The sequence below is a fragment of the Microtus ochrogaster genome, linkage group LG4, assembly GCF_000317375.1.
Source record: "Microtus ochrogaster isolate Prairie Vole_2 linkage group LG4, MicOch1.0, whole genome shotgun sequence".
Taxonomy (NCBI): domain Eukaryota; kingdom Metazoa; phylum Chordata; class Mammalia; order Rodentia; family Cricetidae; genus Microtus; species Microtus ochrogaster.
In genome coordinates, this window is record NC_022030.1 from 35,266,073 (window position 1) to 35,278,839 (window position 12,767).

Consider the following 12,767-nt stretch of genomic DNA (forward strand, 5'->3'; position numbering starts at 1 on the left):
AATGGATTTTCTTGTGCTCCTGGATTCCATCTTAGCTGTGTATAATATTTTTCAATGCATTGCTGGCTTTGATTAACTGTTGTATTATTATTTAAAAAGTCTTGATTATAGACCAGGCATGGTGGCACATGCCTTTAATCCCAGCACTCAGGAGGCAGATGCAGGTGGATTTCTCTGAGTTTGAGGCCTGCCTGCTCTACATAAAAAGACCTGTCTTAAAATTTTTAAAATTATTATTGTATGTATATGTATAAGTGCATGCTACACAGTGGATGTGGAGGCAAGAGGACTGAGTTGATTTTCTGCTTCCGCTGTCTGGGTTCTAGGGATTGAACTCAGGTTTATCAGTCTTGGCAACAAGCGCCTTTACTTGCTGAGCCATTTTGGCAGCCCTAAAATTAATGATCCCCTATTCACTTGGTATCCTGAAGATTTGCTGGACTCCTTGCATAAACTTTTTGTGAGATAGGTTCATTTTATTACATTTTTGCACATGTCTATGTGGTGTACATGCCTGTATGTATCATGCATGCTCATGTGTATGCATACAGTGTGGAGGTCCAGGTTTTATGTTGTGACTCTCAATCACTCTCCACCTTACTGAGGCAGGGCCACTCAGTTGAACCCAGAGCTTGCCAATGTAGCTAGTTTAGCTAGTCAGTTTGTGCTCAGATTTCTTGTCTTCATCTAATGAGAGCTGGGCAGGCCACCATGGTCATGAGGTTCTAAACTTTAGTCCTCACACTTGTGTGTCAGACCCTCTAACCGCTGTGCCCTATCCCCAGCTTCAGTTTCTCTATTGAACATGAATACCAGACCATTCCCTTTTTTGTTTTTTATTTTAAACTTGTAATGCTTGTCTTTATTTTGTTCCTTATATTTTGAAAGAGAAAAGAAATAGTATTGAGTCAGTTCCTTTCTTATGTTTTTAAATATCTGTTCTATATATTTACAAGCCTTAAGATTGCTCTAATGATTTCAGTGGTATTCAGGGTATTTCCAGGGTAGCTCTTTTTTTGAACAATTCTTGGATTTTTCTAGTCCACAGTACTTCCTTCTGTTCTGAGGTTATGTATGTTTTGATTACTAGTGTGATTTTTAACTTTCCGAAGTTATTTCTGACCTGGGTACCAAAGAATAGTCTTAGGAAATAGTGCTGGTAGCTGTTAGTCCAGACTTGAAGATTTATTTTAATAAAAGTCTTTATTTTTAATCAATCTCTCTTATTTCTGTGACACTCACTTCAGGCATATGTGGTAGGTAACCCTTGGAGATTGCCTGCCTTTTTCATCATCTTTCTCTGTGCAGGTGGATGGGCAGCAGGCATGTCTATTTAGGATGTCTGAAGCAGACCACCTGTTGGCGGTTGACCGCCCTTCCTGGGCACTGAGCCCTCCCTTCTCAATTCCTCAGTACCCTACTGGTTTGCTTCTGCCTCATCTTTCTGAGTTCTCTCACATCCCCCTCCTTCCCTGTCATCTTTAGAGTCTGTCTGCTTCACCCAAACTAGATCTCTTCTCACTTGATCAGCTGGAGGGTAATTGTGTAGCGTGGAGACTTCAGACTGCTGCTGCTCCTCCTGCACCCTTGCTTGGCTTCCTACAGGTCTGCACCCTTGCTGGCTCTTGTTCCAGCTTTCCTCCCTTGCACCTGCCCACTTCGTGCCTCATCATTTCTTTTCTTCTGGGCACTCATCATTCCGTAGTACGTGATACAATTTACTGTCTATTTCTCAGTAGAGGATCAGCTCCTTGGAACATGACAGTGTCTCTCACTGATACACAGAAAGGCCCTGCTGGAATTTTGACCCAGGGCTGCTTTACCTGTGCACCTAGCATTCCACATAGTAGCCCATCTGCTGAGTGGCAAGCGTGTCTTGTAGTGAATGACATGCAGTGTTTCTTCTTTACAGTGGAACTTAGCCCCATTACACCTGGTAACTGAATGCCGCCTGCTGTTGCCCGGTGGTGTTTCTTGTGTTCACTACAGCCGTCAGGCTTGAGGGACTCTCTGGTTAATCTCAACATCAGGACTGACAGTTGTCTACCAGTGACAGTTTTCTTTATTTTCTCTACTTTTTAGATTTATTTCATTCTCTTGGGTGTGATATTGAGTATTGTGGGAACACTTGCTGTTAAGACTTCTTTTCTCCAGTGGCCATTGCTCCTCAGGCCCTCCAGGGATCCCCATCTGTCCCATCTTGCCCGTAATAGGCAGGTAGAAATAACCAGCATTTCTGTTTGGCTGCTGCCTCCTCCCTGTCTCCTGTTGCAGGGACTTCCTACAGGGACTTGTTCTTTAATGACTGTGGTCTTGTGGGAGGGAGAAAATTGTAAGCCAGTAGTGGGCACCAGGTTTAACAGATGATAGAGATATGCTCTCCTTCTCCCGTATAGGTGGTGGTGAAGTTTATTAAGAAGGAGAAGGTTTTGGAGGATTGTTGGATTGATGATCCCAAACTTGGAAAAGTTACTTTGGAGATTGCAATTCTGTCCAAGGTGGAACATGCCAACATAATCAAGGTAGGTGGTGGTTTTCTGTGTGCTGACACCCTCATGTTGCTTCTCTAACATTAATTGTTGATTGGAGGTATTTCCAAACAAAACTAGACCTGGTCTTGTCTCTTTCAGGTTCTGGATATATTTGAAAACCAAGGGTTCTTCCAGCTAGTGATGGAAAAACATGGCTCTGGCCTGGACCTCTTTGCGTTCATTGACCGCCATCCCTGCTTGGATGAGCCCCTGGCGAGTTACATCTTTCGACAAGTGAGAGCAGGCCAGGGCTGTGCGGGTGGATGTGGGGTTGGGTAATTGAATCCTATGCCTGCAAGGGTCAGTCTCCACAGTGAGCCAGTGTTAGCCTTCAGCCTTGGGGTTTGTGAGGTAAGATGCATACTTTGAAGAGAGAGTTGTATGACTGAAGTAGAGAAAGTGAAGTTGGAAGGAATTATCAGGGAAGTGTATTTTAGTGATTAAAGTTTATTCATATCTGCATATTGTTTTTGTGCTAGTCACAAACGTTAAACAACAAAGAGATCATGCTGGTTGTGAGCCCCGTGCCTTTGATCTGAATCTGTGTCCTTACCAATCATGAGACTTGTGTGTAGCCTTAACCACCTCATGTGCGCAGTTGAAAACACTGGTGACTGCATGAAAAGACTGTTGGGATTAAATCAGAGATTACGTAAAGAAGCATGAAGATCGCAATTTGAGCTATTCCATGTTACAAAGTTTGTCTTGATCTGTTTTGTATTGAAATGTGTGTGGATCTTTGCTCACTTGCTGTTTCATAGGCATGGAAAAGTGATCAGCAAATCTGGAAGGCATCTAGAACAAGAGGAAAGCAGGGCAAAGACAGTGACTCTTGTTTTGAGTACCTAGAAGGCAGTGGTTCCTGCCTCGGTGCTCCCAGAAATGTGTGGATCATTTATCTTGTCCTTTAATTAGTTCCTGAAAGGGATGCGATTCCTAGTGAAGCTTCTTTAACTTACAGTTCTTGAGTGTAGTAAGCTCCTCAAAGCTATTTGGGTTTCGGAAAGCTTCTCGGACTCTGCGCTGTTTTGGCCACTGTTGGCAAAAGACTGCCCCAGCACTACTCTCACACTTCTTTTTTTTAATTTGTTTGTTTTTATTTTTTTCTGTGCATTGGTGTTTTGCCATGGGTGTTGGGTCTCCTGGAACTGGAATTACAGTCATGAGCTGTCATGTGTGTCATATGGGTGCTGGGAATTGAACCCAGGCCCTCTGGAAGAGCAGTCAGTGCTCTTAACCACTGAACCATCTCTCCAGCCCCCGCTCTTTTTTTGTTTCTGATTTTTTATTTTTTTTGTTGTTGTTTTGTTTTTCTTTTCAAGACAGGGTTTCTCTGTAGCTTTGGAGCTGTCTGGAATTAGCTCTTGTAGACCAGGCTGGCCTTGAACTCACAGAGATCCGCCTGCCTCTGCCTCCAGAGTGCTGGGATTAAAGGTGTGCGTTACCATGGCCTGAGTAGCCCCACTCTTACACTACTTATTGTAAGATTATACATTGTTTTCCCTTCCTCCCCTCCCTCCCTCCCTCCCTCCTTCCTATTATCTGTTTATCATCCGTCCATCCATCAGCACTGCTACTTGGGGATCAGCACCGTGGGCAGCTATATATGGATACAGCAGAGGTAGGACTTGTGGAAAGGAAGAATGAGCTCAGTACAATTTAGTTATAGTTGTTTTATAGTCTTGTTAAAAACATGGCTTCTAGCCAGGTGGTGGTGGTGCCTTTAATCTCAACTTGGGAGGCAGAGAGGTAGGCGGATCTCTGTGAGTTTGAGGCCAGCCTGGTATACAAGAACTAGTTCCAGGACAGCCAGAGCTGTTACACAGAAAAACCCTGTCTCAAAAAAACCAAAAAAAAAAAAAAAAAAAAAGGTTTCTGACTAAATGTACAGTACATACCTATAATTTCAGTACTCCTGATGCTATAGCAGATTCAAGGCCACTCTGGTCTACATAGCAAGATTTTCCCCTGACCCAAGTCTCCTGATTGGATTCTAGCATGTATGTATCTATGTATGCATGCATGTGTGTTAATGAATGTTCAAATATATGCATGCATGGATGCATGTATGTTGATGGAGCGGCAGGCTACTTCCCACCACCCGGCTAGCTTTACATGGAAACTGTATTCTTTTAAACACTGCTTGGCCCATTAGTTTTAACCTCTTATTGGCTAGCTCTTAAATATTGATCTAACCCATTTCTAATATTTTGTGTAGCACCACGAGCTGGCTTGCCAGGAAAGATCTTAACCTGCGTCTGTCTGGAGTGGGAGAATCATGGCGACTGCCTAACTTGGCTTCTTTCTCCCAGGATTCAGTTCTGTCTACTCTGCCTACCTAATTTTCTGTCCTATCAGGCCAAGCAGTTTTCTTTATTAGTTAACCAATGAAAGCAACAGATAAGATACAAGACCCACCTCCATCACATGTACATGAATATGTACATACATGCATGTAATCATAAATCTATATGTGTAAATATACAGGCAAGTATTTATAATGTGTACTTTATTTTTTAATTGATTGAGCTTAGTTGACATGCCATTAACTATTTTTCTGATTCAAACCTTTTCATTTGGAAGTATAAAATTGTCTCCAAAGATAAAAATGATTGATGTCCAAGAAATCACTAAATTGATTGCTCTAGTTTGGTATCCAAATTGTGGTGTAAATAGTCTTACTGAAGGCCACAGGAAGCTTGCTTAGCAGACCTCCACTGTAAAGATACAGCATGCCTGGGCAGATGTGTGTTAGAATGCCTGCCTTCCAGAGGCAGAATGCTTATATACAACCTGCTTCCTGTGGAGCCACTTACTCCACATAGGGGTAGATGTGCTGACTGGGGAACACAGCACACAGAGGATTATCTGCTCTTGCTTTGACTTTAAACTGCTGTGCAAGACACTTTCCTTCCCTGTGAGCTGTGGTATCCACCATAGTGCATGGGTTCTTTGCATGTGATACCAACAGTAATCCCTCAATGGCCTACATTTTTCTAAGTACCTACTTGGTGGCTTGTCTTTCTCCTGACATGGTTATAGGGCAAGTGCCTGCTGGGAGGCTCTTTTGGGTCAGTAATAACAGAGATGTCATGAGGCATGAGTTACTTGCTGTTGCTTGCTGGCCTGTGCTAGGCACAGTGATGGACTCACAGAACAGCTATGCCTCCTGTATATGCAGAACCGTATCTCCAGCACCCAGGACTATGCACTGGAGAATGTTTTTTTCCTTTGCTGTTGTTTTAATTTTTTCTTCCTAATATCTATTGTAAATGCCTTTTTGCTTGAATTGCTCTTGAAGTATTCTCCTGGCCTCTGATTCCAGCTGGTGTCTGCTGTAGGATACCTGCGCTCCAAAGGCATCATCCACAGAGACATCAAGGATGAGAATATCGTGATCGCTGAGGACTTCACAATTAAGTTGATAGATTTTGGCTCAGCTGCCTACTTAGAGAGAGGCAAACTATTTTATACTTTTTGTGGGACAATCGAGTACTGTGCACCTGAAGTTCTCATGGGAAATCCGTACGTATTACATGATCCTGGAGTTTACCCTCCTCTTGCGTTGTGTCCATGAATGTTGTGATTTTAGGAAGAAGTAGTTTCAGTTTGGGGTGCTTTATTGAGTAACGAGGGTAATGTTCTGGAAAGTCAGTGTGCAATAGGCAGGAAGCTGGACGATGGACATAGGGGACAATTCCATCATTTCAACTTTTGATTGTTTGGGGTTTGATGATATAGAAAGTGTCACACCCCACCTCGTCCAGCAAGGAATGATGCGACCACCGGAGCTCTTCTCATTGCAGTTTATTCCCGGACTTTATTCACTTTCTCTCTCTCTCCCCCCTCTCTCTCTCTCCTCTCTCCTCTCTTCCCTCTCTCACCGGGCAAACCTCTCCCAGCCCTTAAGTAGGCATGGGCTGCCAACCCCGAACTGCCAGGTGGGCACTGCCCATAGGTTCACGCATATGCAGGCAGCTGATAATCATTGCGTGATCATAGCATAGGTCAGGCCTTAGCCATCTCAGGAGTTGATTATACATCTCCATCAGGTGTGACACCACGCAGCTCACTACAAGAAAGTTAGAAAAATACAAGATAAAGAGGAAGGTCTCAAAAACTGGAATGCTCTGAGTGACTCATAACTTGCTGTACTTATTGAATATCAGGAATAATCATTACTTCAAGGTGTTATCTGTCTGTATAACAGCAGATTTCTTTATGTAACAGCCCTGCTATCCTGGAATTCACTCTGTAGATCAGACTGGCCTTGAATTCACAGAGATCCTCCTGCCTCTGCTTCCTGAGTCTGGGATTAAAGGCATTCACCACCACCGTCCATGTTATTTTTATTTTGTTCATTCATTCATTTATTTATTTACTTACTGGTTTTTCGAGACAGGGTTTTTCTGTAGCTTTGGAGCCTGGAACTAACTCTTGTAGACCTGGCTGGCCTGGCACTCACAGAGATTCACCTGCCTCTACCTCCTGAGGGCTGGGATTAAAGGCATGCAATATCACTGCCCAGCTTTATTTTTATTTATGTATATGCGTGTTTTGCCTGCAGGTGTGTCTGTGTAGCATGTTCAGCCTGCAGGTGTGTCTGTGTAGCATGTTCAGTGACTGCAGAGGCCAGATAAGGGTTTTTGATTCTGTCCTGGTTAATGTTTTGTCAACTTGACACAAACCAGAGTCATTTAGGAACATTAATTGAGCAAATGCTCCCACAAGATTGGCCTGTGGTCAGGCAAGCATGTGGACCACTTTCTTGATTAATGATTGGATGGGCTGGATGGTGCTACTCTTGGCCAGTGGTCCTGGATACTATAAGAAATCAGTCTGAGCAAGCCATGAGGAGCAAACCAGTAAGGAGCACTCCTCCATGGTCTCTTGTGAGGGTTTGAATGAGAGTGGCTCTTCATAAGCTTGTGTTTGGATACTTGAGCCCAGTTGGTGGAACTGTTTGGGAAGGATTAGGAGGTGTGGCCTTTTTAGAATTGCTGTGTCACTAGAGGCAGACTGAGGTTTCAAAAGACTAGCATCCTTCACACTTAGCTCTCTCTATCTCCTCCTTGCATCAGGACGATGTGAGCTCACAGCATGTTGGGTAGCTTTTGCTCTTCACCATTAGGTACTCTAGCTCTCTGAAACTGTGAGCAATCAAAAGCTTTCTTTTGTAAGTTGCCTTGGTTATGGTGTTTTATCATAGCAATAGAAAAGTAACTAAGACACATCTGCTTCAATTCTTGCTTCCAGGTTCCTTTTTGAGTTGTTGTCCTGACTTCTCTCAGTGGTAGTTTGTGACCTGAGACTTAAGATGAAATAAACCCTTTCCTCCCCAAAGGGTTTGTGGTCATTGTGTTTTATCACAACAGTAGAAATCCTTAACTAAGAAATTGGTGCCAGGTTGTAGAGTATTGTTGTGACAGACCTCATCATGTGTTTTTGGAAGGATTGTGGTGGATTGGACTTTGAACTGAAAAGACCTTTGAGTGTTCAGAGCTCAGTGAACTGTTCTGTGGGAGCTTGGAAGTTAAGAATGTTGAGAATAGTGCAGACGATGAAGGCCTAGCTTAGGAAGTTTCAAAGTAAAGTTTGAGAGTCCTTTAAATACTCGGTGGGGCTCTTAGATAATTTGAATAAGCATCTGGTTCTGGTCAGCTCGAGCTAAAGAATCAGCAGTGATTAATTAAAAGACCAGCACCACAGAAGTGAAACACTGGCTTTGGTGGGACAGTCTGTTCAGATGGGGTTGAAGAATTAGCTGTGATTAACAAGAGACCAGCATCATTGAGGCTAAATCTTCTGGAAGATTCCTCAAGGTCAGTACACAGAAGCTGTGGTTCAGAGGGGACCAGTGCTGACTTCTGACCTTGGGCCAGCAGCCAAACCTGGCAATATGTAAAAGTCTCCCAAATGGTATTGGTATTGAAGACATGAAGGAGTCATGGAGAACGGTTGAGGCTTGGCGCCTTAAGAGATCAGGAGAGGCCATTGGTGAAGGGCCAGCATTAGTTTTAGTTAAAGCCCTAGGAGTAATTTGGAGAGAAAGCTCTAGGAGAGAAATTGAGGCTTGGCACCATATGGCAGGGTTAGAGTCCCAGAAGAAAGCCCAGATAGCTATTATTAAAGGTGAGGTCTATGTAGAGTGGAGACCCCAACATTTTAGAGATGCTAGTACCATAGGACGGTCTTCAAGGATAGCAGTAGGAGTGGAGTGGAGGTGAAGCAAGCTGGGTGTGCTGTGGGTGCCAGCGCTGGAGAGTGGAACTGTACGAGCTCTCTGGAGCCCAGAAGACCGTGAGTCCCAGACATTGAACATGGAGTTAGTTATACTGTTGGAGTTCTGATTTTCTTTTGATTTTATTGAGACTACTCTGGTTCTTTCAGTGTAAGAAAGTTATATAACTTATTTTTTGTTTTACGGGAGCTCATGGCTAAGAGACATTGGGATTTTAGAGAGATTTGTATATTTTAGGGAGACTTTGAATGCTTTAAAGAGACTCAACTTTTAAGGACTGTGAGACTTAAAAACTGGAATGTCTTATATTGTGATATTGGTATTAATATGAGAACTTGGGATAAATAAAAAAAATGTTATGGTTTAATAGTAATGTTTGGTGTTTTAGGTTAACAAATAGTTAGTTAGCAGCACTCATCCTGACTAACTTTCAGTTCCTGCCCCACATTCCTATCTTGGCTCTCCTGATGATGGACTGTGACCTGTAAGACAAACTCTTTCCTCCCCAAGTTGCTTTTCATAGTGTTTATCACAGGAATAGAGACCTAACTAAGACAGAACCTCTTGGGCCAGAATTACAGACAGTTGTGAGCTGCTTTGTGGATGCTAGGAATGGAACCCAAGTTCCCTGGAAGAGCAGCCAGTACTCTTACTGTGGAGTCATCTCTCTAGTTCCAGCAATCAAAAGCTCAATAATAGTGTTGGGTTGGCTATAAGAAGGCCCAATAGGAAGATTGAGAGCAGGAGGAACGATGTGAAGGAACTGTCGGGGCTCAGATTCTTGTCTCTGAGCTCGGGGAAGCAGGCTCTGGGGGTAAAGGCTGAGTTTGTTGCTCTGTAGTTGGGGAGTCTGTGGGCAGCAGGAACCTGACCTGAAAAGACCTCTTTTCTTGGGACGTGAGAAAAAGAATTGAAATGAAGCTCATTGCCCACATGTGTAGGGACTGCATAGAAATTGCTGATAGTGGTTTGTGCTGTCCATGCAAGGATTGTGGTCTTTGCTACACACTAACAGGTGTATCTGTATAAAATAACTTTCCTTAGTCTTTTCACACAATGGTATCTTCCTCTTCATCATGCACAAATCTTAGTCAGGTGTCTCAGGAAGAGTGGGTAGTTAGAGGGACAAAATGTTTAGCTCTGTGTGGTCTTATAGAATAGTGTGTTGAGTCAGTAGATAGGCATGGTCAAAACTGGATTTCACATTAGGCCTGATCAGGTCCTGGTTGTCTGTTCAACCACTATCCTACCTTGTGTGAGAAACCTTCAGCAGTGGGGTTAGGAGGTGACCAGGACCCAGGCCTGTGTCTTCTCAGGGCACCTTTTCAAGTCACGGTCAGAAAGTGAATGTTGAGTTAGCTTTCATTGACTCCTGGAGCTTGGTCTCCTTAATCCGCTGTAGCCACCCCCATGCTGGGCTGGCCCTTGTGTGCAGCAGGACGGACAGGCTGTGTGCTACTAGCAGAGAGTGAAGGGGGCAGGGAAACTTTCCCTTTTGGAGTCTCTGTGTGTTCAGAGCTACCATAGCAAGGTGTTGAAGGGACTGTAGTTTCTCTTCAGATCTGATTTGGTTGTCCCTATTCCCCGTGAGTGTCCTGCTCTGGTACCATCCTGTAGTGGTTGAAATATAGGCAACATTGAAGAGGAGCTACATGTAAACTGGCTCACTCTGCATGCTTTGTATGACTGGGTGTTCCACACCCAGGCTATGACGCTTCAGTACTTAGCCATCTGCGGCAAGTGCCTTCCCCATGTGTCCTGTTTACTCTGTGCTTTCTGCTCCCTGGCCATCCTTTACAGTCATGTGTGTGCTGGTCCTACTTGTGGACCTCTCGGTCAGGACCTTGTCTCATTCTGCATGCTTCCTTCCACATTGCACACACATGTCCATCTCATCAGGCAAAAGGCTTTCTGAATCCTGATTCCAGATTCTATCTGTAAGAACTTTTTTCTTCCTTCTCGTTTTTATATTGTTCTTCCTCAGGGGTTGGCAAACCATAGGCAACCTTTAGACAACCTACCTGGTATGGCTGGTAGCATGGTGAAGTTAGGATAACACCTCCCCTCCTCCCCCAGGCCTAGTCTTCCAGGCGGCCCTAGTTCCTGATAAACTCCTACATCCTACCGTTCATTTCTCTGACCCCTCAGCTGTCACTAAACTTTGTTCTCTTGTGTTTCTCCTGTTTGATTTGACTTTAGGTGCCCCTTTCCTCTCACCACATGGTCTTTCCATAGGGTGTACCACCACTTGTTCTGATGTTGCCTGTGGCCCTTGTTGGCCCTTACTGACACCAAGTTGTGACTTGCTCTCTGGTCCTCTACTCTTCCCGCCTCTGGGAATCATCCCCCCTTTTCTGGGTCAGTTAGAGTGTCTCTTGCTTGAGGCAGCCCTGTGTGGACTGTGAGAATGCAAGTCTCTGACTGGGGTTGGAAAGCTCTGACATTCAGAGTGGGGCTGACTCGGTGAGCTTTGTACTGAGTGCTCTCGGTTCCTCCTTGCAGCTATAGAGGGCCAGAGCTGGAGATGTGGTCTCTGGGGGTCACTCTCTACACGCTTATCTTCGAGGAGAATCCCTTCTGTGAAGTGGAGGAGACCATGGAGGCAGTCATTCACCCCCCATTCCTGGTTTCCCAAGGTGAGCATGAGCTCCAGGTGGTGAGTGATGTCATTGCCTGAGAACTCAACATTTTGTTTCTGTCTCCTCTTTGTCTATGCCGATTAGTTCTTTTATCATTTTTATTCTAACATTTTGATCTGAGCATAATAATTTTAATATAACTCAAAACATTTTGGTAATTTTTATTAGTGTCCCTTGGATCTTAAAGGCCCTCTTGAAAGTGATATTTTGCAGTCAGTAAGCTTGTCTGTGGGAGCATCTATGAGATCAGGCATTTAACTTAAGCCAGGAGCCCCGTTTGTGAAGGAGGGTGGTATCAGTACATGGGGAGACTTGGCCCTCAGAAGCTCACATAGAAAATGTCAGTCATACCATGAGCCCTGTGAGCAATTGTGACTACAAGTGGTAATTTGTATCTGTAATGAAGGCCAGGGGTCAAGGGGACTTTGGCTTTCTAAGCTTGGAGCAAGTACCTCAGGAGCCTGGATCCTGGAGGAGCTCATGGAGTGGGCAGATGCGGTCAGGTGTCAGCTGGAGCCCCTTCTACCCTAATATCCTGTGGTCCCACAGCACTCACTCACTGGGAGGACCCACGTGGTGACAGATTTTCAGTCTGTGTCTTAGCCTCTGCTTAGGTCAGACACCTCTGTCTGTTCTAAGAAGTCCAGATAGGACCTGGAACAACAGATGACCATTCAAAGTAGCAGGAGCTGAAAGCAGATTCAGTTCTCAGTGAGGCCTCTTTTCAGCTTGTGGATGGCACCTTCTTGCTGTGTCCTCATAGTGAAGATGGAGAACCAGTCTTTTCTACCTCTTGGGACACCAACTCCAGTCTTTCTCCCCACTCACAGCTCCCCCTAACACCTCCTAGCACCCCACTGCTCTGCACCATCTCATTAGGGGTGAGCACTCCAACACACAGACTTTGGAGGGACATATCAGCCACAGCAGCCTGGAAGAGGATTTTAGAGCTTCACTAGTGGGTCCCTATGATGCTGCTGTTTCTGTGGTGTACTGCTCCGCTCCGGGACTGCTCCATGGCTTCTCATTACACAGCTGGGTTCCTGCTGATGTGGCCCAGAGGCCCTGGCCAACGCATACACACACTTGGAGGAAACAGGGCTCAAATGCAGATTGAGGCTGGGCTCCTGCTAGAGCTCAAGCTGCCTCCCCTCAGAATGATCTGGGGTGCTTCAGTTGCCTGCCACCTTCCCTTGCATGTCATGCTCATCCTCAGCCACTCACAGCCAGAGCTCCTGTGTCATCATTAGGGTTTCCATTGCTGAGATAAAACACCATGACCAAAAGCACTTTGGGAAGGAAAGCATTTCAGCTTACTAGTTACACATCACAGTCCATCACGGGGGGAAGTAGGAT

General features: G+C 44.7%; 1 protein-coding gene across 1 annotated transcript in view; it reads left to right on the top strand.

Moving 5' to 3' along the window:
* Pask (PAS domain containing serine/threonine kinase) overlaps positions 1-12,767 on the top strand; it is a 36,343-nt gene that overhangs the window by 21,503 nt on the left and 2,073 nt on the right. Inside the window, exons 12-15 of the mRNA XM_005361378.2 lie at positions 2,397-2,522; positions 2,631-2,765; positions 5,857-6,056; positions 11,275-11,408. Of these exons, the coding sequence (XP_005361435.1) occupies positions 2,397-2,522; positions 2,631-2,765; positions 5,857-6,056; positions 11,275-11,408 (595 nt within the window). The remainder of the gene's footprint in view (positions 1-2,396; positions 2,523-2,630; positions 2,766-5,856; positions 6,057-11,274; positions 11,409-12,767) is intronic.